This window comes from Physcomitrium patens, chromosome 21 (assembly GCF_059467195.1).
Source record: "Physcomitrium patens ecotype Gransden chromosome 21, ASM5946719v1, whole genome shotgun sequence".
Classification (NCBI taxonomy): Eukaryota; Viridiplantae; Streptophyta; class Bryopsida; order Funariales; family Funariaceae; genus Physcomitrium; species Physcomitrium patens.
The window spans coordinates 956,265-983,033 of record NC_143430.1 but is presented as its reverse complement, the minus strand read 5'-3'; the positions used below and the strand labels follow the sequence as shown (position 1 = coordinate 983,033).

At 31.7% G+C, this 26,769-nt stretch overlaps 3 protein-coding genes and 1 non-coding gene across 4 annotated transcripts; 3 read left to right on the top strand and 1 right to left on the bottom strand.

Moving 5' to 3' along the window:
• The first annotated feature begins 13,968 nt into the window (after positions 1 to 13,968).
• Positions 13,969 to 16,085, top strand: LOC112273909 (uncharacterized). Its single transcript, XM_024502963.3, has 2 exons — positions 13,969 to 14,871; positions 14,986 to 16,085. The coding sequence occupies exons 1-2, from the start codon at positions 14,202 to 14,204 to the stop codon at positions 15,999 to 16,001; spliced, it is 1,686 nt and encodes a 561-aa protein (XP_024358731.1). The 5' UTR covers positions 13,969 to 14,201; the 3' UTR covers positions 16,002 to 16,085.
• Positions 16,086 to 17,360: 1,275 nt separating this feature from the next.
• LOC112274005 (urease accessory protein F) lies at positions 17,361 to 19,015 on the top strand. Its single transcript, XM_024503130.3, has one exon. It carries the CDS (start codon positions 17,725 to 17,727, stop codon positions 18,460 to 18,462), a length of 738 nt encoding a protein of 245 aa, XP_024358898.1. The 5' UTR covers positions 17,361 to 17,724; the 3' UTR covers positions 18,463 to 19,015.
• A 455-nt stretch (positions 19,016 to 19,470) lies between these two features.
• On the top strand, positions 19,471 to 19,543 carry TRNAA-AGC (transfer RNA alanine (anticodon AGC)). The gene has a single exon. It is a non-coding gene; the product is annotated as a tRNA-Ala (tRNA).
• Positions 19,544 to 22,030: 2,487 nt separating this feature from the next.
• On the bottom strand, positions 22,031 to 23,786 carry LOC112273921 (photosystem I assembly factor PSA3, chloroplastic). Its single transcript, XM_024502978.3, has 3 exons — positions 23,320 to 23,786; positions 22,558 to 22,722; positions 22,031 to 22,383 (listed from the first exon to the last, which is right to left on the bottom strand). Exons 1-3 carry the CDS (start codon positions 23,686 to 23,688, stop codon positions 22,081 to 22,083), a joined length of 837 nt encoding a protein of 278 aa, XP_024358746.1. The 5' UTR covers positions 23,689 to 23,786; the 3' UTR covers positions 22,031 to 22,080.
• Positions 23,787 to 26,769: the final 2,983 nt, after the last annotated feature.

Below are 26,769 nucleotides of genomic sequence, written 5' to 3'. Positions count from 1 at the left end.
CGAGACATTATAATTATCACAACCTTCAAGATGAGGCAATCGAGATGAAGATCCTCAAGAATGACATGTTTTTCTTCAAATAGATGGCAAGATACAACGCATTTGGTATCCCGATCTTGAAAGGAACTCCCGATGTTTGGTGATTTTATTAGAAGTAGGAACAATTCTTGATGGTGTTCCAAATGTTTTATTTGAAGGAAGTTATAAAGGCCTCAACAACGATAAAAAAATTAGATGATCTTCCTACCCTGATATGGGACACTATCGATGGTTGAAAGGCCCTATCAATCAACTTTGAAGAGAACAAAGATCAGAGTATGTGACAAATATAATTTTTTGCATCTTAGACTTCCTTGACATGTAATTACTACTCCTTGTAAAACTCGTTCCTAGAAGGGGGGATAATTTTATGGACATATATTTATTATAATTGTTACCTAGGTGATATGAATAGGTAGAAGTAAGTAGAAGTAGATTAGTTTTATAATATCTTCTAAAAAAGCTTCTTAGTAGATTCATAGATGCTGCTTTGACTTTACATGTATTTAAATTTAATTGGTAGGTTAGAAACTTGGTCAATAAGTTAATCACATGCCACACATGTTGGTAGCTTGTAGAACAAGCTAATTATGTGGCACCCACATAGAAAACTTGCCTTGTAAGTTAAGATATGTATTGTGCAAAGTCAGCATGTTTTTGGAGGTCCTATAGAACGTCGCCATGTAGCCAGTATATATAGAGGCAAGAGTGAAGGCTTCTAGTCTAGTTTCAAGGATCTCTAATTTTCTTATCTTTTGGCAATAGCCATTCCAATTTTTTTTTCTTAATATACATATTTAGTTATTTCTATTTTATCATCTTTTTTTGAGAAAAGTCTTACTTATTTATTTGTTTTTATCAAGTTCTTGTCCTTGACACCTTCATCATGTATTGCCTTTAGTAGCCACATGTCTCAACTTGCAAGGCAAGTTATCTATATATGCGCCACATAGTAAGCTTGTTCTACAAGCTATTCTATAGAGTTAAGTTGTTCCATAAGCTATCAACATGTAGTTAACTTGTTGGCTAAGTTTCTAACCTACAAACACATTTAAAATCGAAATCCCATCTATGAAGTTGCTATGAAGCTTTTTTAGAAGACTTTATGAAATTAATTTATATTTACTTACTTCTATCTAATTATATAAGTAACTCCTAAATCCTAAATGTATATGTCTATGACATTATTCTTCTTTCCAGAGAAGTTTCATAAGGAGCAATCATTATCTTTTATAGATCTTGTAATTCTTCATCTTGATTTTGATAGATGTCGTCAATGAAAGGCCTCAGCCTTTTTTGTTGCATTTGCAAGATTCTTTGATGGCTTTCATATGTATTCATTAATATCACATTTGCACTAATGAACAAAATATTTTAATCTATTTTAGTGCCATCTTGAATCTAAACTTCTCCTACCTCAAATTCTTGATCATTATCCACTTTTATAGGAAAAGATGACATTTGTCTTATTTCCAAAATATTCACTGTCTTATATGGCTTAAGAAGAGATATGTGAAATATAGGATAGATCTTCATAAACTCTGGTAGATATAATTGATAAGCAATATGATTGATTTTTTCACAAATATAAAAAGATCCTAGCCTAGGATAGTCCAACTTATCACAAGGACAAGAAGTCTTGATATTGCAACAAAGTAACCATACCTTGTCACTCACATTGAATTATGGTTACTCCTTGTGATATGCATTTGTGTTGGTCTTTTGTCATTCTTGAGCTTCCTTTAATTATGTCTTTATTATTGCATGTAGTTTTAATAAAAAATTTATTAAATCTTCCAGCATAGGATTATTTATTTTTAAAAAGTCAAAAGTATCAACTTGTGGGTGATAACTATAATTGACAAAAAAAGGTATTTATTAAGTAGAATAATGTATCAAATTAATGTATACAAACTCTACTAATGGCAAAAGCGTTGTTCAATCATCTTAATGATAGTTGATGGTATACCTCAAATACTACTATAGAACTTGATTCACTCATTCCGTTTGCCGATCAGTTTGAAGATGAAAAGTCAAAGAGAGCTTTATATCCACCTTAAAAATCTTGAATAGGATTCTCTAAAATCTTCATACAAATTGAATTCCCTTATCTGATATAATATCCTTTAGCAATCAATGATAGCAATAGATATTGTCAATGAAAAGCTTAGTTGTTTCTTCACCTGAAATAGTTTTTTTACATGGTACAAAATGTGCCATTTTTTTGAAGCAATCTATGATTATAAATATAGGCTTATATGAACTTGAACTTATAAGATTTGTAATAAAATCCATAGAAATAGAAGACCATGGTTGTTTTGGTATAGGCAATGATTGAAGAAGTCCATAGGGTCAATGACAAGGAATTTTTTATCTTGAAAAAATGTCACATGACTCAACAAAGTCTTTCATTTCCTTTTATATTTGTAGCCACCAAAAATCTCTAGATCTAAGCTCTAAAGTCATGTATCCAAAATGTCCTACTGGTTGAAAAATAATGACATGCTTGAAGAATATATAAATGTGCTTCTCTTTTTGGAACACATAGGCGTCCTTCAAAATAGAGTAGCTTGTTCATGAAATCAAACTTTGAAACATTATAAAACTTAGAAAAAAGATTCTTGATATTATAAATAAGAAGATCAGAGGACATACTTGATTGAATTTGTTTGATAAAGATTGAATCAATAGTCAATATTGATTTCATTGCTCAAAGATGAAAATGCTTTAGCTTCAAGATTATTATTCTTTATTGATCAAAAGATACGTCTTCTTCTTTTGGTGCAAGATAAAAGTGTTTAGAAAGAGCATCAAATAAACTTTGTTATTTTTTAGATTGATATGTGATCTTAAAATCAAATGTTGATAATAACATGCTCCAATAGAGTTGGCGACAATTCAAAATACACATTGACATGAAATACTTGAGGTTCTCGTGATTTGTATATATTGTGACTAGGCTTGAAGTACCTTCTAGATAATGATACCATTCTTGAAATGAATCCATAATTGCAAGAAGTTTTTTGTTGTAGATCTTATAGTTAATCTTAGCTGCTGAAAATTTCTTAGAATGGAAAACTATTGGATGGAGTTTTTTTATGTGTTTCCATTTGTGACAACATTGCACAATAGACAAAGTTTGATGCATCTGTTTCCATAAAGAATGCCTTAAAAAAGTTGATGTGATACAAAGTTTGTGCAAAAATAAATTCATTCTTCAAAACAACAAACGATGCTTCGGCTTTTTTATTCCACTCAAGTTTGTCTTTACAAGTCAAATGTGTAAGTGGAGCTGTAACTTAAAAAAGTTCTTGATAAAGATTCAGTAATAATTGGCAAAGCTCAAAAAATACTATACATCTCTTACTTTTCTTAGAATCTTCCAATCTATGATAATTTGGACCTTTTTTGGATCCATCATAAGGCCTTCATTAGAAATGATGTATTCCAAAAAATCAACTTGAGTATTGTGGAATACACATATTCCATCTTTGCATATAATCTTGCATCTTTTAGTTTTTATAACATATGACAAATATAAATTTTATTCTCTTTTATGTTCTTAAAATAGATTAAAATATTATCCACATAATAGATGAAAAAATCATCAAAAAAACTCACAAAAGACATCATTCCTTAAATATTGAAAAGCAATTGGTGCATTCATGAGTCGAAAAGGTATGACATAAAATTTAAAATGTCTATATTTAGTTCAAAAAGTAGTCTTCCATTCATCTTCTTTTTTGATACGAATCAAGTTATATGCTCTTTATAGATTTATTTTTATATAGATCTTTGCTTGATTTAGATGATCAAGAAGTCTTGAAATTAAAGATACAAGATACTTATTCTTGATGGTGATCTTTTTAAGTCTTCAATAGTCTACATTCATTCCCAAAGATCTGTCTTTTTTCTTCACAAATAAGATAAGAGCCTTAGTTGGAGATTTAGAATAGCGTGTAAAGTTCTTAGCCAAATTCTCATCAATGTACTCTTTGAGTGCAACCAACTCATTTTGTGATAGACTATAGACTGGTCCAAAAGATAATTGAGTTTGTTCTTACAGATCGATGAAATAATTATAAAGACAATGCTTTAAAAGAATATCTGTATTCTTCTTTTTAAAAACATCCTAGAAATCTTAATATTGGCTAAGAATACCACTTAATATCTTATTACCAATTAGTAATGGGTGTAGCATATATAGCAAAAGATGGCCCTTCATTTGCAGTATGCATGAAAGCTTTCACACCTATTAATAATGGTTTGGATATACTAGACTTATGGGTTTCTACTTCCTTAGCAAGACCTTGAGATAAACTATGGGAGAAATTAAGATTGCAAGAAATCTAGTCTATTTGACGATTATATCTTTTTTACCACCATAATCCTAAAATGATTATATTAGAAGAAGATTTAATTATATTAAATATTACTAAATTATTATGATCACTAATTGCTACTTCTATAGGAATAGTTTCATGTATAACATCTCCAGAAGATAATGAATGTCCATTTACTACTTCTACATGTACACGTTTGATTTTCTTAACTAACGATATATCTTGTTTTTTGACAAAGTCTTCATCTATAAAATAGGCTAAGGCTTCTAAATCCAATAAAATTAAGACTTTGTAATTTTTTGGTCTTAAATAGACTTCTATTGTAAAACAACAAGAAGAATTTGAGGAGAGAATAAGACCTTTACTAGATGTTACACATGATTCTAGTTGCACAGTCCCTATTGTAGTTGGAATAACTTATTTTTCAATATATTGTCTTCTTTGGCAATCATTCTTCTCATTTTATAATTGCATTGTTTCTTTCAACAATGTTGATAAATATGTTTAGCTTCTCTACAATATAAGCCTAAGGTCTCTTAATGTCGTTGATATTTTTCCTGCTCTATGAGGGATTTAAAATATACCATATCAATTTGCATTGATTTTGGCCTTGATAAATAATTTTTTGAAAATTTAGGAGCTGTGGTCATTATTTGATTTGTTTCTTTTTAATCAAATCTTTATTCTTGATGTCTTTTAAATAATCAATTGCCACATGTAATGGCATAAATAATGAATTATTCCAAAGATTCTATCTTTACTATTATTAATAAGAAATCTATGACACTTTCTTTCAATTCATATCAAAATTGATTAATAAGGGCTTTGTCATTCTAATCCATGTCATAAGCAAGGTTTTGGAATTTAGCAACATATATGATAGCTAACCGTGATCTTTGCTGTAAAGATAAGAACTTGGTCTCTACTATTCTTTTTCAATCACTTTCTCCAAATGTAGCCATAAACACTTCTGGAAATGAATTCAAATCATAAAGGAGTTGCAAATCATTTTTTATTAAAGATGCAAATCAAGAGAGAACACTTCTTGATAGAAGTATGCATGTGAATTCAACTTGAGTAAATCCATTGGAATATTGAAAAAGATGCAACCTTAGATAGAGCTTGATTTTTTTATAAAAATCATCAAAATTTTGATCTTATTCCATCAAACTTCTTAGGCATACTAATCTTTGTTTTCATCATACTTATAGAAGTAAAACTCTCTAGATTTGGTTATAAGGTCAATCAACTTGCTTCTTTCAACTGCATAACTTCTTATTGTAGATTCTAACCTTCTTCCATAGGCATAGGCATTTTTTTTTAAAGATGGATAGTCCACAATCTTCAAAATATAACAATAGAAGTGAGGTAATCCACTCACTTCTAAAACAAGATAGAAATAATAGGTTAGTAGTCTTTTCAAACTGTCAAGGACATAAATCTCAAAGAAAGAAAATCCTTAATCTATTTATGTATTACTAAAAGGAACTAGAAAGTCACTCAAAGATAATATAATATTGAACTAGAATGACTATTACTAAAAATAAGAAGACTAGAAAGTCTTGGAATAAGCCTAACAACTAGAAAGACATTGACAAGAGTGAAGAAGACTTCACTCTCGCCTCCATATATACTTTCTAACTAGGAGCTGCATGGCAATATTCTATAAGACCTCCAACATGTGTTGCCTTTACTAGCCACATGTCTTAACTTGCAAGGTAAGTTATTTATATATGCACCATATAGTAAGCTTGTTTTGCAAGTTACTATACGAAGTTAACTTGTTCCACAAGCTACCAACACGTGGTTAATTTGTTGGCCAAGTTTCTAACCTACAAACATATCTAAAGTCAAAACTATGTCTATGAAGCTTCAAAGAAGCTATTCTATAAGACTTTATGAAATTAATCTATATTTACCTACATCTATCTAAACATATAAGTAACTATTGTGATAAATGTATATATTTGTGACATTATATTTTTTAACTAATATTCTTTATTTATTTGATAAAATCTCTGAGAATAAAGTTTTTTCTAAGATTATAATTTAATAACCTTATTTTTATAATTATTAAAATAAAATAAAATAAAATAAACCAAAGAATTTAACTGAGAAATTTTATATTTTAAGTGTTTATTTCTTCTATAATAAATAGATGAATGTAGGTTTGAAAAGAATAGATATTATTTTTTTGTTTATTTAGGATTCATTGTATATTATAATAAATAATATTTTATAGTATACATATTCAAAAGCTTATTCTTATTACTTTAATAAAAATAAAGTAAGATAAATTCTAAGCACACACATAATAAAAGTGTATTAAGTCCAAATCAAATGATGTATGGAGCATATTACAATCTATTTGTGGCAAAAATATCTTGTCATTAATTACTCTTTTGATAATATCACACAAAATCTTGGCCATGTTATGTTGTGTAAGAAGCAAAAGCATTTTCATCTTTGAATATTGAATTTAATATTGATTGTTGATTCAACCTTTTCCAAGCTAGGTCAATTGAGTATATTTTTTAATCTTTTTATTCATAATATAATTTTTTTTTTAAGTTTCATGATACTTCTAAGTTTGAGTTCAAGAATAATTTATTCTATTTCAAGAGACAATTATATATTCCAAAAGTCGAAGTACAATAATGTGTTTTCTTCTAATTCATTACAATTTTTCAATAATCAAATATTTTGTATACAACAAGATTTTAGAGTTAATATCTAAAGATTTTTGGTAGCCAAAAATATGTAGCACAATCAAAAACTTTGTATAATCATGTGACATTTTTTCAAGATTAAAAACTCCTTATCATCAATCTTATATACTTCTTCAGCCATTACTTATTACAAAACAACTATAGTCTTTTGTTTCTATGGATTTTATCACGGATCTTCCAATCTTAGGTTTTTATGACTCTTTATTTGTGATAGTAGATTTCTTTACCATGAAAAAATATTTTGTATTATATATAAAATCTATCATAAATAAAAAAATAGTTAAGCTTTTCTTTGATAATTTTTATTATTATCATGGATTGCTTAGAAATATTGTATTGAATAGAAGGATTCAATTCATATTAAGATTTTGAAAAATTCTTTTTAAGATTCAAAATATAGACATAAAATTATCTTTGATCTTAATCTTCAAATAAATAGACAAACAAAGTAGATGAATGAAGTTTTGGAGCAGTATTTGAGGTGTATCATCAATTATCAACAAAAAGATTCGACAATTCTTTTGTCATAAGCAAAGTTTGTTTATTATAATACGATACATTCTTTTATTCAATAAAAAAATATTTTCTTTATTAATTATGGTTATTATCTATAATTTGATACTATTGAATTTTTTTTAGTTGATAATCCTATAACAAAAGTTTTAATGAATTATTTATTTGAGCCTTATTCAATAATGAAGGTAGAACTAAAAGAAACTCAAAAACAACAAAACACCAACACAGATGCCTATCACAAGAAGCAACTTCAATTCTACATTGGAAATAATGTATAATTACTTTGTTCTAGTGTTAAAATTAATTGCCTTTGTGATAAGTTGGTTTATTGTAGGCTTGCACCATTTCTTATTTATAAATAGATCAATCTAATTGTTTATCAATTACACATACTAGAGTCTATGAAAATCCATCTTTTGTTTGATGTATCTCTTCTTTAGCCATATAAGATAATAGATATACCAAGAAGACAACAAATGCCACATCTTCTTACATAAGTAGATAATAATCAAAAGTGCGAGGTTGAAGAAGTTTTAGACTCAAGGCAACACTAAAATAAGTTGAAATACCTTGATAATTGGTACAAATATAATATTAGTAAATGCATATGAAAGCTTGCCAAGATTCTTATAAATACTATAAAGAAAATTGATGCTTTTAATCAATGACTTCTACGAAAACTAAAATGGAGAATATGAAATCTTTGCTTCACAAGAAACCTAGTTTAAGAAAGATTTTATTCTACATTCTATCCTTATTTGTAATTTCTTTGAATTTGTCGTGGTAAAGAGATGGAGAATCAATAACCAATATATTCAATTTAAATACTATTCTATCTTAACTTATCAGATAAGCGTTGTGATTATCATAACCTACAAGACAAAAGAATAGAGATGATGACCTTAAAGAATGATAAGTTCTTCAAATGATAAAATATAATGTTATAGTGTTTTGTGAAGTTTGCTTGAAAATGTATCTAGAACCTAATTCTACAAGATAAAATCAAATTTGTAATAAGAAGATCTTAGAAACTTTTATAAAATCCTAAATAAATTTCAATTGAATCATAACAATGCTAATCTATGTTTAATAAAATTTCAAAAGAAGTTTCAAAGAATTTAAAAAAAATTTTAAAAAGATTAAAATAAATTATAAATTAATCCTAAAAGAATATATATAATAAAAAAATTAAAAATATATTACCTTTTAAAAATATTAAAAATAAAAACTTTAATTGAATCCTAATAAATTTTTAATATAATTAAAAATCAATCATAAATAAATACTAGAAAAATCCTAATAAAATTCTAACAAATCCTACTAAAATCCTAAATCCTAATTTTAAATCAAATCATAATAAAATCTTAATAAAATTCCAACAAAACCTTAGATTAAACTGTAGTAAGATCCTCATAAAATCCTAAATCCTAATCTTAGACCATATTCTAATGAAATCCTAAAAAAATCTTAAACGAAATTTTAATAAAATCTTAATAAAATCTGAATCAAATCCTAATTTCTAAATTGAATGAAATCCTAATTAAATATTAAATCTTAATCCTAAATTAAATCCTAAAAAAAATCTAAACCATAATTTTAAGTCAAATTCTAATCAAATTCTAATCAAGTTCTAAATCAATCCTAATTAAATCTTAATCAAATTTTAAATTCTAATCTAATCCTAAATAAATCCTAAATAATCTCAAAAAATCATAAATAAATCTTAATCAATTACTATAGTTTTTTTGAAACCTCAATAAATATTAATTGAATTATTGATCTAAACTAAAATTTCACTTAGACTTCAATCCACATGCAATTTATAATCACATAAAATTTGAGAAAAATCAAACCTATCAATTGAAAGAAAAGCTTCTAAAACCTCTGAAATATTTATTGTTTTCATTCTCCACTTTAAATGTTGATCTCCCAACAAATATTTCTCCTTGCTAAACTATTCAATTGCTCTAAAACTTGGCTAATTTATATATATATAAGTCTAAATTTATCTCACCTATTTTTGCTTCAATAAAAATAGTAGATGTTGCAAGATTGTGATATTTCAAACACCTAGTTTTTACCTCCTATAATATCACCAAATAAAACATTTGGAACAACTATTTCCTACCTCCAATAATATCATCAAGCATCAAGAGTCTCTTCTAAGGTCATGGTATCAAACACTTTGTCGTATAATAAAACAAGCATTAGGTGAAAGTAGAAAGGTAATATTTTATTATAAAAGTATAAATGAAATATTTGGCAAATTATTTTTAAAATATATACAATAGACAAAGATGTAGTAAAAATTAATATGCGCTAATATTTCTTTCTTTTAAAAGAAACTCCTACTTACTATGTAAGGGCATGAATGAGCCAAATAAAAATAAATGAGATAAATAATTAATATTGGCATCTTTAAAGGGGGATTAAAAACATGTTTTAGTAAAAATTACTTCATAATATCAAAAATTGATATCCAAAGAGGATCAAATATGTATCAAGTTCAAAATCAAACCTCAAGACACAAAATTGCATACCTAAGCTGATGGTATTTCAAATGTTTTATTTAAAAAGAATTATGATGTCATACTAAAAAAAATCATAGTATGTAAAAATCATCTAAAATATATAATATATTAATATTTATTGATGTATATTAGAATAATTAGTAGATTAATTTAAAGAGAGTTGATTTAAGAAAATATATTTTAAAATTTATCTATTTTGATTATAATATTTAAATTATATAGGATTTAGATATTTATTATAAAATTTAAAGAGAAGATTATGGTTCAAAGATAGAGATCCAAACCTCTAAGAAACTTATTTGGAAGGATGAAAGTAAGGTGTATGGATGGATGAAGGCAAAAGATGAAGATCTTCATCTCTATTAGTTGATTGTTATGCCCAATAAATTCTCAAGAGGCTATGTACAATCTTAACAAGGATTTTGGCAACTTTAAAATGGGCATTTGAGAATCAAAAGAAAAAATTGTAAGGTTTAAGATTTAGACTACAATTTTTGTTCAAATTTTAGAAGATTTGGAATCAATGTTATGAAATTATAGCCGTTCAAAGTTGACATGTCTATCTAAGATATATTATTACTCTTTTGAAGATACAAGGAATTTTATGATAGCTTTTAGAGATCAAGAGATGGGGTTGTAAGAATAATTTTAAGACCTACATCTTTTACAAAAGAATTTTTGTATTTAAAGTTTGTATGAAGGAATTATTGAGTATTGAAGACAACATATGTAATTCAAACATAGTAAATGAGTCATTTTATTGATAGTAATGGTTGGAGCCATATCTTCAGTTTTTGGATAAATTTTTGGCTTACAATTTCCAAAAATGTGTGTTATTAGGCTAAGAAGCTATATATCAAAATTTTGTGGTATTTGAGTATTTAGTTTATAAGATATGAAGAAAATTGCACACTAATGTATGTAAGCAAGGATTTGAAGCTATTGTTAGGATTTTGGTAGTATCTCAAGATCCGTAATAAATTTATAATTGAAATTTGTTGTGGTAGTTGTTAAAAGTATATCAATACCATATAAAATTTTGGTTTATTTAGATGATCCAATCATGAGATATGAATTGTGGAAGTTCGAGAAAAATTCACCTTAAGGATATATAAGATTTTATAATATTTTTATCATATTGTGGGTGATCTTTGGTACTTAGGACTTATGTATTGATTTAATTGCTCCTACAAAGATAATTTTATATATAAACTTGGTGTTTTTTTTTTCTTTTTTATCTTGAGAGTTGATTGATCAATTAGTAATAGCTAAAAGCTTAGTGCTTTCTTAAAGCAAATTCTTTCTCCCTTGGTAATAAAGGCTTCAATAATGATCAAATAACGAGGTAATATTCTTGCCTTGATATAGAATACTATTGATGGGTGACAGGACCTATCATCTACCTGCAAAGGAATAAAAATTAGAATATGTAGTAAACATGATTCACCACATTTGGACTTCTTGAACATATGATTGCCACTCCTTATAGAAATCTCCTCTAAAAAGAGATATAATATTATGGATATACATATTTACCTACATAAGATGTACTAGATAGAAAAAAAATGTACGTATATTTGATATTATTTTATGACAAAGCTTCTTAAAAGCTCCATAGATGTATATTTGACTTTATATTTGTTTGTAGTTGATTGGTAGGTTAGAAACTTAGCCAAAAAGTTATCTATATGTCACGTGTTGGTAGCTTGTGGTATAAGCCAATTATGTTGCATACTTATAAGAAACTTATCTTATAAGTTAAACATGTCTCTAACAAATTGGACATGTGTTGGAAGACTTATAAAACATTGCAATGTAGCTTCTAGTTAGATAGTATAAATAGAGGCAAGTGTGGAGCCTTTTTCACTCTTATCAATGCCTTTTAAATCTTTAGTCTTGTTTTAAGACTTTCTAATTTTTTTATCTTTAGTAATAGCTATTCTAATTTAATATTATCAATATAGTGATAAGATTCATTCTTTTGATGTATAATATTTGGTTATGACATATTTGATCAATTTGAATCATATTAGAAGCAATTAGAAAATAAAACCTTAATAAATAAGATCACTAAGTTAAAAATATCAAGATAAAATATAAATATTTTTATTTAATAATATATATATATATATATATATAGATAGATAGATAGATTATTAATTGATTGTTTTAAATTGTCTAATTTCTATCAAAAATTTACCTAATTACAACTTTGATAAGCTATAATATCTTATTATACATAGATATATAATATTAATCAACAAAAAAATTAAGAATAAAAAAATACAAATTTTGTTTTATTTACATTATAATTTTTTAATTTCAATGTATTAAATTTATATATTTTTTCAATTTTTTATGTATTTAAAATGATTATATACCTTCTGATCTTTTTATAATTAAATGCTAATAGAAAAAAGAAGTAAAAAAATATTTTTGATAAAATTCAAAAAAATTCAATTGAATAAAAATAGCCAAGATCTAACATTATTATATCTTTAGAATTAGTTTTTAAAACGATTTCCAACTAATTAAAGACTATTTAGATATTATATATAAAATTTACTTATAATAGTAATATTGTGAATTTATTTGTAATAAAATTGGATATTATTAATTAAAATAAAATAAAAATATTAAATAAAGTATAGAGTTTTTAAAATATATGTATTAAATTAAAAATAACATAGATATTATAACATTTTTTTAAAGTATATACCAAATATTATAGGTTAATATATATAATTTATTATATAAGATTTTTTAATATATTTGTATTTGATATATTTATATTCATATTATGAATAAAATATTTAATTGTAATTATAGTTAATAAGAATTTTGTGAAAAAGAAGTTATAATGGTTATATTGATCACATGTTGATTGTTAAGTACATAGCTATGAATTATCAAGAGCTATAAAAGAAGTAGATAATTTGTCTTCATACCAAAGAATATAAATAATGTTATATGTAAGAATTTTTATCCAACATTTGAAGCTTTGCACAAATTTTTGATGAAGATTTGCACAAATTTTGGATTCCCTATCATGTTGTTAAAAGACACTACTCCATGTCAAGGCTTTTATATTGTTCTTACATAGTTGTTGGAAGGCATACAAATTGTCTTATTGTGACAAGGGTGCTCATAGGAAACCATCATGGACATTTTTTTCTAATAATATTGTTAGACTATCAGTATTAAAAAATCCTTTCAAATTCCAACAATATTCATATTTGGAAAGGATTACATTTACAACAACCATCAATCAATCTCAAATCTAATTACCATTAAATGGACACATAAAACTTTGGATCTTAGTATTTATCCACCATTGGTTGTCTTTGACACCATTTTCCTAAATATACCCTATGTGCGTTTACATTATTTATTCAAATGACATCAATAAAAAGAATATTATTATGAAGATAATATAATACAAAATAATAAGCAAATCCATATAATTTAGGAAAAGAAGAAGAAGTAGAACTAATATCCACAAACTTAATTTTCATGTCATATTGCCATAAACTCATCCATTAATTTACGAAAAAAACTTGTGTTATTTTTTCTCTTTTTTTTATTGTAATTTGAAGTTTTAGACTTCCATTAATGTATATATATATATATATATATATATATGTTTGTATAATTTATTCAAGTTTATTTGCTTGGAGTTTTCATTATGATTTGAAGCTTTAGGCTTCCACTCATATCTGTATGTATGTATAAGAAATTTATTCAAGTTTAATTGCTTAGAGAGGAATTTAGGGCTACGGTGGGGGATTATTCAAGTGTTATTGCTTAGAGAGAAATTTAGGTCTGTCGGTGGACCTTGATTGATTCTGCCCGCCATCTTCGTTTCCACCCGCATCGCAACATTAACTCCAGCTGGATCAGTTGCGATTGCGCACTGGCTGTATAATTTTCGGCGCACTGCGTTTACTTCATCTGACCCGTTGCATAAAATCGCTGTCTGAACTGCCTTATTTCTGGGGTTTTGTGATCTGGTTCCCTTGAAGGGTTTAGGGGTTAAGAGATCCATGGCAGAGGTGGAGACGCTCCGCTCGCTGCGTGATTTCGTTTCCGAAGCTGGGTTTTCGAACAGGGCGGAATTCGAGTCGAGGTTACAACTCTTGGCTGATTTTGCGAGGTCAGATGATGGTAGACAGGCACTTGCAGCAGCGGAGGCAGTTTCTGGCCTCCTTTCTTTATCGTCTCTGATAATTCCCAGTACTTCTGAAGCTTTTCCCGGATCTGGGTGGAGCTCGAAGACTTTTAATTTGTATGTCAAGCTTCTACGCAATCTATGCGCTGGAAATTCCGTAAATCAGGAGACGTTTGTAAGAATTGGGGGCTTGGAAGCTCTTGCACCAGTTGTGCGTATTCTAGATGCTGGCTCTTTCAAGGATGGTGTTGACGTGGCTGGTACCTCTCCAGTTGAGGCATCTGTGCGGAATACAGCGATTGAAGGTCTGCAGATGGTACTTCAGTTGTTAGGTAATACAGCGGGGCTTGGTGAATTGAGTCAGGAAAAGATTTGGGAAGTTTTCTTCCCGTTGATTTTCGAGATTGTAGCTAGGGTTTCAAGCGTAAAGGTACAAGGTCCTTTGTGCATGGTACTCTTTACTTGCTGTCGACATAACGATATTCGGTGCTCGGAGTTGTCAGAAAACAAAGGGGCTTCCATTGTTGCATTGCTGCTCAACAGTGGTAAGGTCATCTCTTTTCATGATTGCAGTTTTTCTTATCTTCATTGTTTTTTCTCCCAAAATTTGCCAAACATTATCTACAAAGAGTGCCTCTCCTGAAATCTGATCATTGCAGGGGGCGTGGATGTTTCGAACTCATCATCAAATGAATGGTTGGAGTTTCTGATTACTCATCTTTGCTTTGCAAAACCTTGTTTCCGTGTTCTGTTCTCTGAACTTGGTGGCACAATAGGGGAATCCACGGAGATAGATGGCCTCCCGGAAACGGCTGTGAGACAATCGTTCGTTAAGGAACAGGCTGCGTTGCTCGACATCTTGAATGCATCGTTGAGCGCACGAGAGCAGGACCAGCATAGCGGTGATCCCTTATCAGACTCTCAACAGTGGATTTCAATGCCTTCGACATCTGCTTCGTTTTTGATTGACATCGTAAGGTGTGCTGCCAAGTGTGCCGCCTCCACCGGCCTTTCCGCTCTACAGCTTCCAACTCATTCACCGGTAGCTGATGTCCTAGGTCTCTCTCTCTCCATGATAAGAATACTGTGTGTTTTGGATGAGAAGAGGTCAAAAATTCTTCCAGTGTTTGCGTCCAGTGGTTTGATCCCTTTGATGCTGGATCTACTGCGTCCTCTCGGCTCTCCTGACGGCGCCAAAGCCAGCACCACCTCAACTCAAGGTGGTGTTGAGACCAATTCAAGTACCAGCACTGTACGAAGGATGGGCTCAGAGCAATCTTCATCAAATGGCGTTGATGTTTTTCCTAGCAGAGATGTTTACATAGGATACCGTCGGGACATAGTTGCTGTGATTGCAAATGCCAGTCACAGGAGTTTCTTAATTCAAGATGCTGTTCGAGAAAATGGTGGTCTCTTGTTAGTCTTACAACAGTGTATGCCTGACACCAACAATCCCTTCTTACGGGAGTGGGGTTTGTGGGCCATTCGAAACCTGTTGGAAGGGAACAGCAATAATCAAACTGAGTTAGCTGATTTAGAAATTAGGTCTGTTGTTCCAGACTCGAGGCTCAAAGAAGCAGGTATGGGTGTGGAGATCGACCCAGAAACTGGGCGGCCAAGGTTAGTGAATATCACACCCAGCACGGAGAGTCCAGCCGTTGATGAGATATTGTAGCATTTCATTCTAAGCATTCTGGTTTTCTCACCTGAGCTTGGATCTCAAGGTTTATTCAATCGAGTGTCACTGTGTTTCATAGTCCATCTGGTCTCCATTCAAACTCAGAGCTTTCTACTAGCTGCTAATAGTCATTCAAATCTGTTACCAGGTTACAGATTTTTTACTCTCTTTGACTTCAGGTTGCTCGTCCAATCCTAACATTCAATGAGAGAATGGTTTGTCCATTGAACTAATACTCCTCGTATAGAAAACATGTTTGTTGCGAATACCTTTAATATTAGATAACATGCATTCAAAGATATTCCAATTGATACTTTTATGTGCTTGTAAGACTGCAAAGCCATGCGAGTAGACACATGTGTAGCTATAGTCCGTAGATGTGATATGTGATAAAATGTTAGTTAAAATGTTTTGCCTTTTGATTTGGTCTGAGGCAGTACATGTAACCAACAATAATGTTCAATGTTAAGATTTGATGATTATACATAAATCTGATATATGTATTGGTGCCTCTTGTAGTGTCTTCAAACATGATATGCTAATTGATTGTATATATATATAGATACATACATACATACATATGCAAATTGATATTGCATGAGAACTTTATTTATAAAATATGATTTCAAGGTTGACTTGCAAACAATTGAAAATGTGGAATTCAATTGATTTACTATTTATTTAAACTTTGATATAAAATGTGCATTATAAATAATTGCTATTTAATATTGGTAAATGTCTTCAATAGATTTTGACTTATTTAGAGTATTTTTAACAAAAATAAACTTGAAATAAATAATTAATTAAATAAATAAATGTCATATTTTACATAAGTACTTTATAAACAAAAGAATTGAAGATGTTTGAAGATGTGGTACAAGGCTATACAATTTTATTGGATATTTTGAAACTCTTACAAGTTGTATCAAATTCTATTACAAGTTTTAAGGATATTGTTATGGTTTAGCGATATCCTACAATAATTATGCCACAAATATAATAATAATAATAATAATAATAATAATGTACAACCTAGCTATCATATAAGTTATGGTGTGAACCATGAGCACTTACACAAGCTCTTGAAGACAAGTTTTTGAACAACTCTAAAATAATTTTAGAGCAATTTTGAAACTTTGTAAAAAGATTTATGTCAAATTGAGAGAAATGCCACCAGAACATGGTGGTGATGATACTTCTAATATCCACATATAAAGAGCCTTTTCATTTAAAACAACCAAATTCCATACACACAGAACTATTCTTTAAGCAATGTATAAAACTTAATATTACAAGCTTTCCGAAAAATGTGTAAAATGTAGTATTGGTCAATCATTTGTGCAAATTTAAATATAACTATTTAATTCAGTATTTGATCATATCTAATATTATTCTTTCAATTGATTACACATTTCCATTTCATACCATTCTCTCACACGCACAACTCAACCCATTCATCAATAACATTCCAGCAACCCCTACCTTCACACACTACACTCACTCCGCTATAAACCTATCCCCCCCCCCCCCCCCCACTATCGAATGAACCCAAGGAAGAACCCAAAGGACCAGATTGTTGTGCTTTGTCGTGTCCAGACGAGCTTCAGATTCCGCCATCGCCATCGCCGATGCGGAAGCTCGGTTTTTCGCTCCCAATCTAGACACAGTTGCTCCCGGGTGCGAATTTACTGCGGTGAGCATTGACAGACGCGGATCAACGATGGCGAGCGAGGGCGAGGAAGGGGAGGTGCCGTCGCAGCGAGACGCTGGCGCCGTGGCGTGGACCATATGGCAACTGATCGATTCCGTGCTGCCCACAGGTGGGTTCGCACACTCGTTTGGATTAGAGTCTGCCGCGCAAGCAGGGTTAGTGTTCGACGCTCACACGCTGGAGAAGTTTGCCGTGACGGCGATGGAGAATACGGGATCCCTGTTGCTGCCGTTCGTGTTTGCGGCAGTGGAGGGCCGGGTGATGAGTTTGGAAGAGTGGATCGGGTTAGATTGCGCGTTGCACGCCGTCATGTCGAACGGCGTGGCGAGAGCTGCGTCGGTGGGGCAAGGGAAGGCGCTGCTGCGGTTGGCAGGCGGGGTGTTTAAGGAAATTGCTGGCGAAGTAGCGGCAATGCGGGTGAGCGTGATGGGGAAGCCACCGAGAGCTCACGGCCACCACGCGCTAGTGGTGGGGCGTCTATTGGGGTTGCTGGGTGTGGACGCGAGCACCGCGCAGCGAGCGTACCTGTACCTCACTTTGCGAGACGTTTTGTCCGCGGCTACGAGATTGAACCTCGTTGGTCCGATGGAGGCGGCGTTGCTTCAGCATCGCCATGCGCAGCTCGCGGAGAGAGTCATGGGGAAGTACGCGAATAGGAGCGTGCACGAAGCGCATCAAATTGCGCCTCTGCTTGACACTCTGCAAGGATCGCAGACTCTGCTGTTCTCTCGTCTGTTCTGCTCGTAATGCATTGCGAACGTTCAGGAAGTAGATCGTCTGATAATCGACCACCAGGCTTCCTTTGGAGCTTCATCTCATTCGAAGAGCGTGTCGCGAATTGCAAGTATCAAACATCATCATATCTCTCTCTCTCTCTCTCGCTCGCTCGCTCTCACAGATTGAGTTACGCAAGAATATGGACATTTTTACGACATTCTTTTTGCGCCTTGCTAGTCCTCAGTGGAAAAATTGCGTGGAGTTACATCTCCCGAGTAGTGGATTGTGCTAGGTCAAGTTCGTAGAGGATAGTGTTCTCCATTCGAAACGAGCTCCATAGCCTGGCGGACGTCCCTCGAGAGCTGTAAGTGCATAGATCGTGTGAAAGAGAAATCGAATGAAGCAAATTCCTTTCGCAACTAAGCCGATTCTCGAGAAGAGCGGGTTGTATAGGAGACGAATTACGCACATTCAGGAATGGCCTCTGCTCTACACGGCAGCATGTGATACATGCGTCGAATTTCATGTGCAAGGCAACATTTACTATCCATCTGTGACTTCACGAAAAATACCTTTCCTGTGAGGTGCAGTGTTGTATATGCGCACGTTATTCCTGACTTCTCTATCTTCCTCACCCAAGTACAGATTTAAACGGCTGCTCACAGAACCACAGAACCTGTGGTCTCCTGTGTGAATGTCGACAAAGCTGCAGACTGCTGGTGCCTTCACAAGATTGTCCACTTACCAAGATGACGACAGTTTCAATCTCTAGGACTTGTTGTAACCAGGTCCCTGACTTCGATAAACCTGCACCAGTCCTTCAAATTGTTGAAGGTGTCTCTCTCTCAGTACATACAAATGTATACAAGAAATACGCCGGCATGACACGCACATCAAGGGTGGGAATAGGATACAGTTGGGTGAGGGTAAGGATTGAGGAGAACGGAGTCCATATAGAGTATAAAACTTGTCAGTCTTTCCCTTTTCACAACAACAATAGCACTAACAAATGCTGATGTTCGCTGAATTGACGCCTGTGGGGATGTAGCTCAGACGGTAGAGCGCTCGCTTAGCATGCGAGAGGTACGGGGATCGATGCCCCGCATCTCCACTATTTTTAGATTTCAATTATCCTTATCTGCTGCCGCTCCTTTTCTAACATGTATTGGAAAACAATTGTGAAGATGCTATTTCAACTCATAAAAGCTGAAAGTGGAACATCAGATTCTAGTTGACTTCTTCTTCTTATACCCAGTAAATGAATTTAACTACTATTAACTGATATAAACATAATATGAACTTATTCTCAACTCATAACATCTCAATGCATAAATTTAAGAGCATCTCAGTTCATAATCAAAGAATTTCTCTTCAATCTTAGACACTATTGTTTATAATAACTATCAGCTATTCAAGTATGAGCCACAATATAAAGCCATTTGAAACTTTTTTGATTGAAGATTATTATGCAAACCTTGCCTGGACAATGAGCAGTTATGAATATAATGGTTATACATCTTAAACCACTTACGAAAACCAAAAAACACCAAAACCAAAAATTGTTATTGCCGCCACTATATTTCAAATCATCATACTTTTTGTATAGTGAAAAAAAGATGTTCTTTGACCAGTAACCAACAAAAATGACAAAAACATATTCTCATGGATTTTATTTTGTCTAATGTAGCCATAGTGTTCATCTCATGTTTGGGATCCAACGTCCGATTCTCTATAGCCTTCATCATGTCGCCCAGCTCCTTTGTGTATTTTTTGTATCACCGCCTCATTTGTTGCTTGATTAACCACTACATAAAAGCTTCTAAGAATATATTTAGACATTTGATTACAAACATAATACCACCATAATATACAAGTTTCATCTTAAAGTTTTCATTCTACAAACACTTGTAAAAAGTCAATTGAGAGAAGAACATGGAATTTACAAATTAAACACATCTAAATAGAAACTTTCTACATCTCATTAGTAGTGGCATTTTCATTCTAAGAACAAATTGTGAAAATTAAAGAATATTGTAACATGAAACTATTTAGAGAATCTATCAAGTAAAGACCAATACATAATTATCATACTTATGGGAGCAAAGACTATCCAATTTATAATCATGCATTTGGTTAAATCCACACATTATAGCTGACTCCATTCCGCAAGTTATGCAAATACCATAATTAGCACTGGAACCACAATCATCATATTGTGAATACTTGTTGTGCAAGATTGTAGTTTGAACTTGCATTGATTTCAATATCATAATTCATTGATACAATCAATATTAATATGGTTTTGTTAAGATCTTGTGAAGTTAACTTTTGCTTCACTTTTGAAGAAAACTTTTGTTGAAAACTATGAAAGATACAACCAATTATAGATGGGTTTTTGTCTCCTCTTCTTTATCTCATTTGCTTATCTCTATGAGTTTTAGATATATATATATATATATATATATATGTGTGTGTGTTTTGGATTACCATGTGGTGATAATTTCTAGTTACTTTTTTGGTTAGTGATAGTACAGAACAATGGTAGTTTTTTAAACTAGCTAGTATTATAACGCAAGTTTATAAGACAAATGTCTCCCAGTTGATTGAAGTAGATTGTAGTGAATGAAGGAACTGTTGAGTCAATTGGATCTTGATTGATTAACTACTAATGTTCTTATATTAATTAAATGTAATGTTCTTATTTGGGTAGGATAAAAAGCACAATTTCAACAAATGAGGGAATTTGTTCATGTTTTATTTTCTTTTTTCCACACAATATCCATCCTTCTTTGCTATGTAAATAAAGTGTTTTCTTTTTAAAGGTTTCCTTCTGAAATAACTCAAATATATCACGAACTAAGAATGATTGCAAAGTTTTCGAAAATATCTAAAATCCAAGTTTTAGAACAAAACCTAATTACACTGTTTTTCAGATATTTTACAGTGGAACAAAACCACTTTATAGTATCCATGTGCTTCAAATAGCTATGCATCATTACCAGCGTGACACTCGCAACAGCATTGAAAAGATATCTATGAAATGTGAGAGTTCTGAGATCCAAACAACCATTAAATACCATGCATCCTCTGCGTTGGAGACAAAAATGCAACGTTTATCTAGGTGGGCATCGCTACGTAGTAGCTGGACATGAGTTGTTCGGTGAAGAGACTGAAGGCGAGCCATCACGGCGGTGGATAGTTGACTGGCGGTTAGATGACTTAAGAATTAGATGCAAACTAAGGAGAAACTCGGCAGTATGAGCATATCAGACCTCAGGAAAAGTAGCATATCGAGTGAACGCAACATTCATATGAAACAGAGCATGTTTTGATATTGATCTACACTAACGATGTGTCTAGATTCCTTCGGAACAAAAGCGAGAGCCTCGAGCCCATGAAAGAGATTGAGAAGCTTCATCTGCTGGAACCTCACAACATCGACGACATTGAAGTGAGACGGTATCAACTAAGCAAGAGAAAACGCATCTTCATGCACATCCTCCTGTTCGTCATCCCCACACTCATCTAAACCATCGTACCGTAGAGAATATTTAGAAAAGTCACGTGGCGTTGACGACGCAGAATATTAGTCCGCAGGTAATATAAAAGAGATCAACATCTGTAAGGACTTTTATAATTTTTTAATTTTTATTGAGTTACACTATTTGCCATGTCCTCTACAACGAAACCTTCAGTTCTATCTTCCTCATTGTCTTCTTCTGCGCTGGCTTCGTCATCGTCACTGTAAGCTAACCGCGAGGTTACCATCCTATCTATCTCTGATGCATCGGCAGAGGGAAACACGGTAGTTAATATGGTAATTAGCAAGGGAACGTCTTCTTCGTCAAGGTATGAGGCACCCACGCAGCACTTCATTATGGCGTCCAGCGCTTTCTCCGCCCTTGCTTCAATGGGCACATTCATAGCAGGTGATTTGGACTTCTCTCGCCTCTGAACACATTTCCATGAGAAGGTCAATGATAGGTAAGCATGACGACAGCATTGTTGGGAGGAACGAGAGACGACTAACTATCTGAGATTCTTATGAAGTAAGAAAAACCTCGCAGTCATTTAGTATCTGATAAGAAATTGCACTCAAGAGTATGCATAAAATATTTGCAGTACCTTTTTTGCGTCGTCCATGAGGAGTTCCAAGTTTTCGGTCTCGTAATGTACATCGTTAGAGCAGCGGAGACGTGCAGCTGACATTATAAGATCGTCAGATTTGAGTAACCCTGCTCCTACGGCTGCTGCCCAGCACCACAACAAGACGTACTGAGATTTGGCAACCTGCACAAGATGGGATCGAAAATTACAAATCTCTACATCTAAAACTAGCATAAGCATTCTTGCGAAATCCATAATGCTTGGAACATATTTTTCACCCAGTCAATTGATGTCCTTTACAGTACCTTCATGTTCCAATTATTATTAATCGAACTGGTCATTGATACAGCCCAGGTTGCCGTATTAGTTGATTAATATGCTTTCCTCTAACCCCAAAACCCTTAGCAATTCGCAAACCTAGCTTGAGCAACTTCGAGCAAAATTGCCAGAGGACAAAGCTACAGTGCTAAAGAGCGATACATTAGATTTCCGGTCTATCAGTGGAAGGATCTCTTCCTTTGAAGCATTCAGTCAAAGATGAGAAGAGAATTGAGGGGATGGAAAAAGAAATAAAAAAATAAAAAATAAAAATAAAAAGTCGAAAACAAAAGGACGAAAAAAAAGAAGAAAAAAGATAGAAGAAATCTTCCCATTACCCACTCCACCACAAACGAAAAGAAATTTGGACCGCTCAAAGGAACAACTCAAAAAACAAACGTGACATAGATTTATTTTCACTGGAAAACGGTTCAACATTGAAGATGGGGTAAAGAAGCATACTGGCCCGTGTCGCTCCTGGAACTCGTAAAATGCTTGAGACGCCTTATATGAGCAGTTCTTCTGAACTCTAGCGGCAAATTCCACGGGCTGAATCCTGTCATTACCGATACCGCCCTCGTCATTCAACAAACGCGACAAGAGCCCAACGATTGGCAAACTCCCTTGCACATTTTTAAAGAACTGCGAGACTGGGTTAGGTTCCGGCTCCAAATAGGCTGTGGCCACGCCTGCACCGCGGCTCCTCAAATGAGGCCACCCGCCCAGCTTCGCCTCGTGACTAAACCGCTTGCTGTCTCGACCCCAAATGGACGACGATAGTGGGTGAATCGATTTGTGGGTGACGAGCGAAGAGGACATGACCGCCTCCATGGCCGTGCTCAGACACAGAAATCCTCCCACAGATTGCAGATATGGGCTTCGCGAGGCAGAAATTCTTGTCGTCGTCGCCTCCCTCTTCGTCTTCGTCTTCCTCGCAAATTGGCCTCGTCTCTCCCCCTACCTCTGAATTATCCACTGCCTGTGCGCTCCCCACTGGATATATGGATGAATGTTCCTGGATGGGCTACTGGATGAGTCGAGGATGGATGTTTACTGGATGAGTCGAGGATGGATGTTTACTGGATGAGTCGAGGATGGATGTTTACAGGATGAGTTGAGGATGGATGTTTACTGGATGATACGTTCATAAGTTTCTGTGGATGCTTTCTGCTCATCGAACGTCATCCATCTTGAAATCCTGAGACAAACGAGTGAATAAAATATTTACTTAATATTGACAGTCATGGTTTTTCTTTTTTCTTTTTTCTCCTTTAACTTTTTCTTTTTCTTTTTTTCCTTGTAATTATGTAACAATTTGACAATGCATGTGTTAAGGAGGTGCTTTTATAAATTCAGGTAAAAATTTAATTGCAATTCCATCATTTGAAATTTGGCAATATTTCATAATCATCTTAGATTTTATCACATTTATAAAAAATAAAAAAATTTGAGATATATTTTTTTATTATTTATATATATATATATATATATATATATATATATTAAACCAAAAAAGTTTAGAGTCTAATGTTATCTTTTTATGTATTTATGTATGTATGTATGTGTGACACTTTTTATCGTTTATAAATCATACTTCAATACACAATGATTGCTAACTACTTAAAAATTTATTAGAAGATCTAACTAGCTACAAATTGAGAGGAAGTTGAGCCAAAAGTATTAATATCAAAAATAAGAATTGAAGCTAATTGGGCTAAGTCAAAACTACTATATTAAGTGCCAAAGGCTTTGCCCACCCTTTAGATTGTACTTACATTGGAAACAAGGTTTAGTGGGAGAAGGAGACATTGTGTAGGATTATTGCATTGTAAGCTAGTAGGATAATTTTTCTTTGATTTTTTATTTTTTGAGATATTTTTGGAGAAAATTTTGGAATTAAATCTATTTGTAATACATGAAAGTACTAAAAGTTAGAGTCATACGTTAGAGATATATATCTATATTTTAAAAGTTTTATAGAAATAATTATTGGTGATTAAACTAAATATTGTATAAAATTCTAAAGATTAATCAAATTGATAGCATATACAATAAGTTTTAAATTTAAATTTAAATTTAAAGTTCAAAATTTTTCTATAGTAAAATAGAATAAATATAAATTACAATATATTTAATTAAAAATATTACATATTTTTATGAATAATAGAAAAATTAATTATTATAGATATATAATAATTAAGGTGATATATAATTATTTTTTTAATAATTAATCCTCCAAATTTAATAGCTCTTAATAATTAATCAAAATTTTAGAAACTAACTCTATTTTGTAGTACATAATTAATAATCACTAATTTATAATAATTATTTTATTTTATTTTATTTTTATTAATAATAGAGGTTAGTATGTATACAATCTAAGTATCTAATATTTTTTCTTGTTGTCTCACAATCTACAATTGTTGCTCGAGTTCTTATAATATCTTGTAGGCAGTTATAGTTGTGGATTTTTGTAGATCCAAGAAATAAATGGTAGCCTAAAGGACATATAAACTTTATATCAAAATTAAAATAGCTTTAGAGTATGGTTTTTTTCAACAGCATCTTTTGTAGTTTTATCTAATGCAATAATAGCAAGTAGATTCTTATAATAAAAAAAAAAAAAAAAAAAAAAAAAAACTCATCTTGTATTACTTGCTCTTCTTCCACTAGATTGAGCAAGGTTGGAATAAATATAAGATATTAGAAGCTTTTGAATGGCATCCATCAAATCTCATCATTTTTTTATTCTTATTTTTATTTTATATTTTGGCAATACTAGAATTCAAAATTTTCACCTATTTTTATTTACTAAAGGCATGTGGTTTTGCCACATGCCTTTAGTAAATAGAATCATTTAGAATAAATGGTTCTATCTTATCTAATCTATGTGCATTTGCCATCAAAACAATTATAATCTTGGTTTTATCCTTCTTAGATCCTTTAATTTGTTAGCATGCAATAGTCCTCTTAGATATCACCCGATAGTAAAGACTTGTCTTGTCCATGTTATAAATGGTGTACTTAGCATATTATGCAAGCTTTGTTTAATATTAAGCACAATTTTCTCAATAGCTACAATGTCTTCTAATCTCCTTTCTCCATATAAGCTATGAAGGTGTAGAATCTACAGCAACTTTCAGATTTGAAGAGCCATCCATTTGCAAATTTTGGTCTATAATTGCCTAGTTGTAGCATTTTTAGTAGTATCTCTCTATTAAGTTGATACATTTTTACAAAGAATATGATTGTTTTTTTTGTATTTTTTGCCCAAAAACTAATTAGTGCATCTCTCCTTTGAAAATTTTGTGGACAATTGTTCTTTGCACCATCATGTAAAATACATATGCATATGTATGTATCTATCTATCTATGTGTGTGTGTATATATATATATATATATATATATATATATATTTTCATATTTTGTAAAAAAGACACATTATTTAAATATAATATTCTTACATTTAAATTAAGATATTTTTTATTTCGATTAAACCTGGGCAGCAAGAATAGATAGTGATATGGAAAGGAATTACAGGGGGCAGAATTCCCCCTTCCTGAATGGCAACCCTGTACTTATGTCACAAAAAGTCACAATGGATTCTAACAATAAGTCTAATTGTATCAATGGCTACATCTGCTTCTTTCTGACTAAATGATAATACTTTTTTATTGCAACAATTGTACATGAAGGTTATGTTAAAAATAATACATCTGAAATGCTGCAGAAAAGATATTTTTCAACTTCTATAATGTTACTTTTAAGCTTTATAGCTTCACTTGAATTAATGCATGATACTTAATGAATATTGGATTTTTTAGTCAATGTAACACACAACTGTACGTATACTTTGATTGTAATAGATGACACTCTAAAGAAAAGGTATATTTTTAATGAAGTAATTTGTAA

Excerpts from the sequence above, each read along its gene's own strand:
- LOC112273909 (XM_024502963.3), top strand. The coding sequence starts at position 14,202 with ATGGCAGAGGTGGAGACGCTCCGCTCGCTGCGTGATTTCGTTTCCGAA. Across the intron at positions 14,872-14,985 it reads TGCATTGCTGCTCAACAGTG|GGGGCGTGGATGTTTCGAAC; the intron begins GTAAGGTCATCT and ends TGATCATTGCAG.
- LOC112274005 (XM_024503130.3), top strand. The coding sequence starts at position 17,725 with ATGGCGAGCGAGGGCGAGGAAGGGGAGGTGCCGTCGCAGCGAGACGCT.
- LOC112273921 (XM_024502978.3), bottom strand. The coding sequence starts at position 23,688 with ATGGAGGCGGTCATGTCCTCTTCGCTCGTCACCCACAAATCGATTCAC. Across the intron at positions 22,723-23,319 it reads TCCAGGAGCGACACGGGCCA|GTTGCCAAATCTCAGTACGT; the intron begins GTATGCTTCTTT and ends CATCTTGTGCAG. Across the intron at positions 22,384-22,557 it reads TCATGGACGACGCAAAAAAG|AGGCGAGAGAAGTCCAAATC; the intron begins GTACTGCAAATA and ends AAATGTGTTCAG.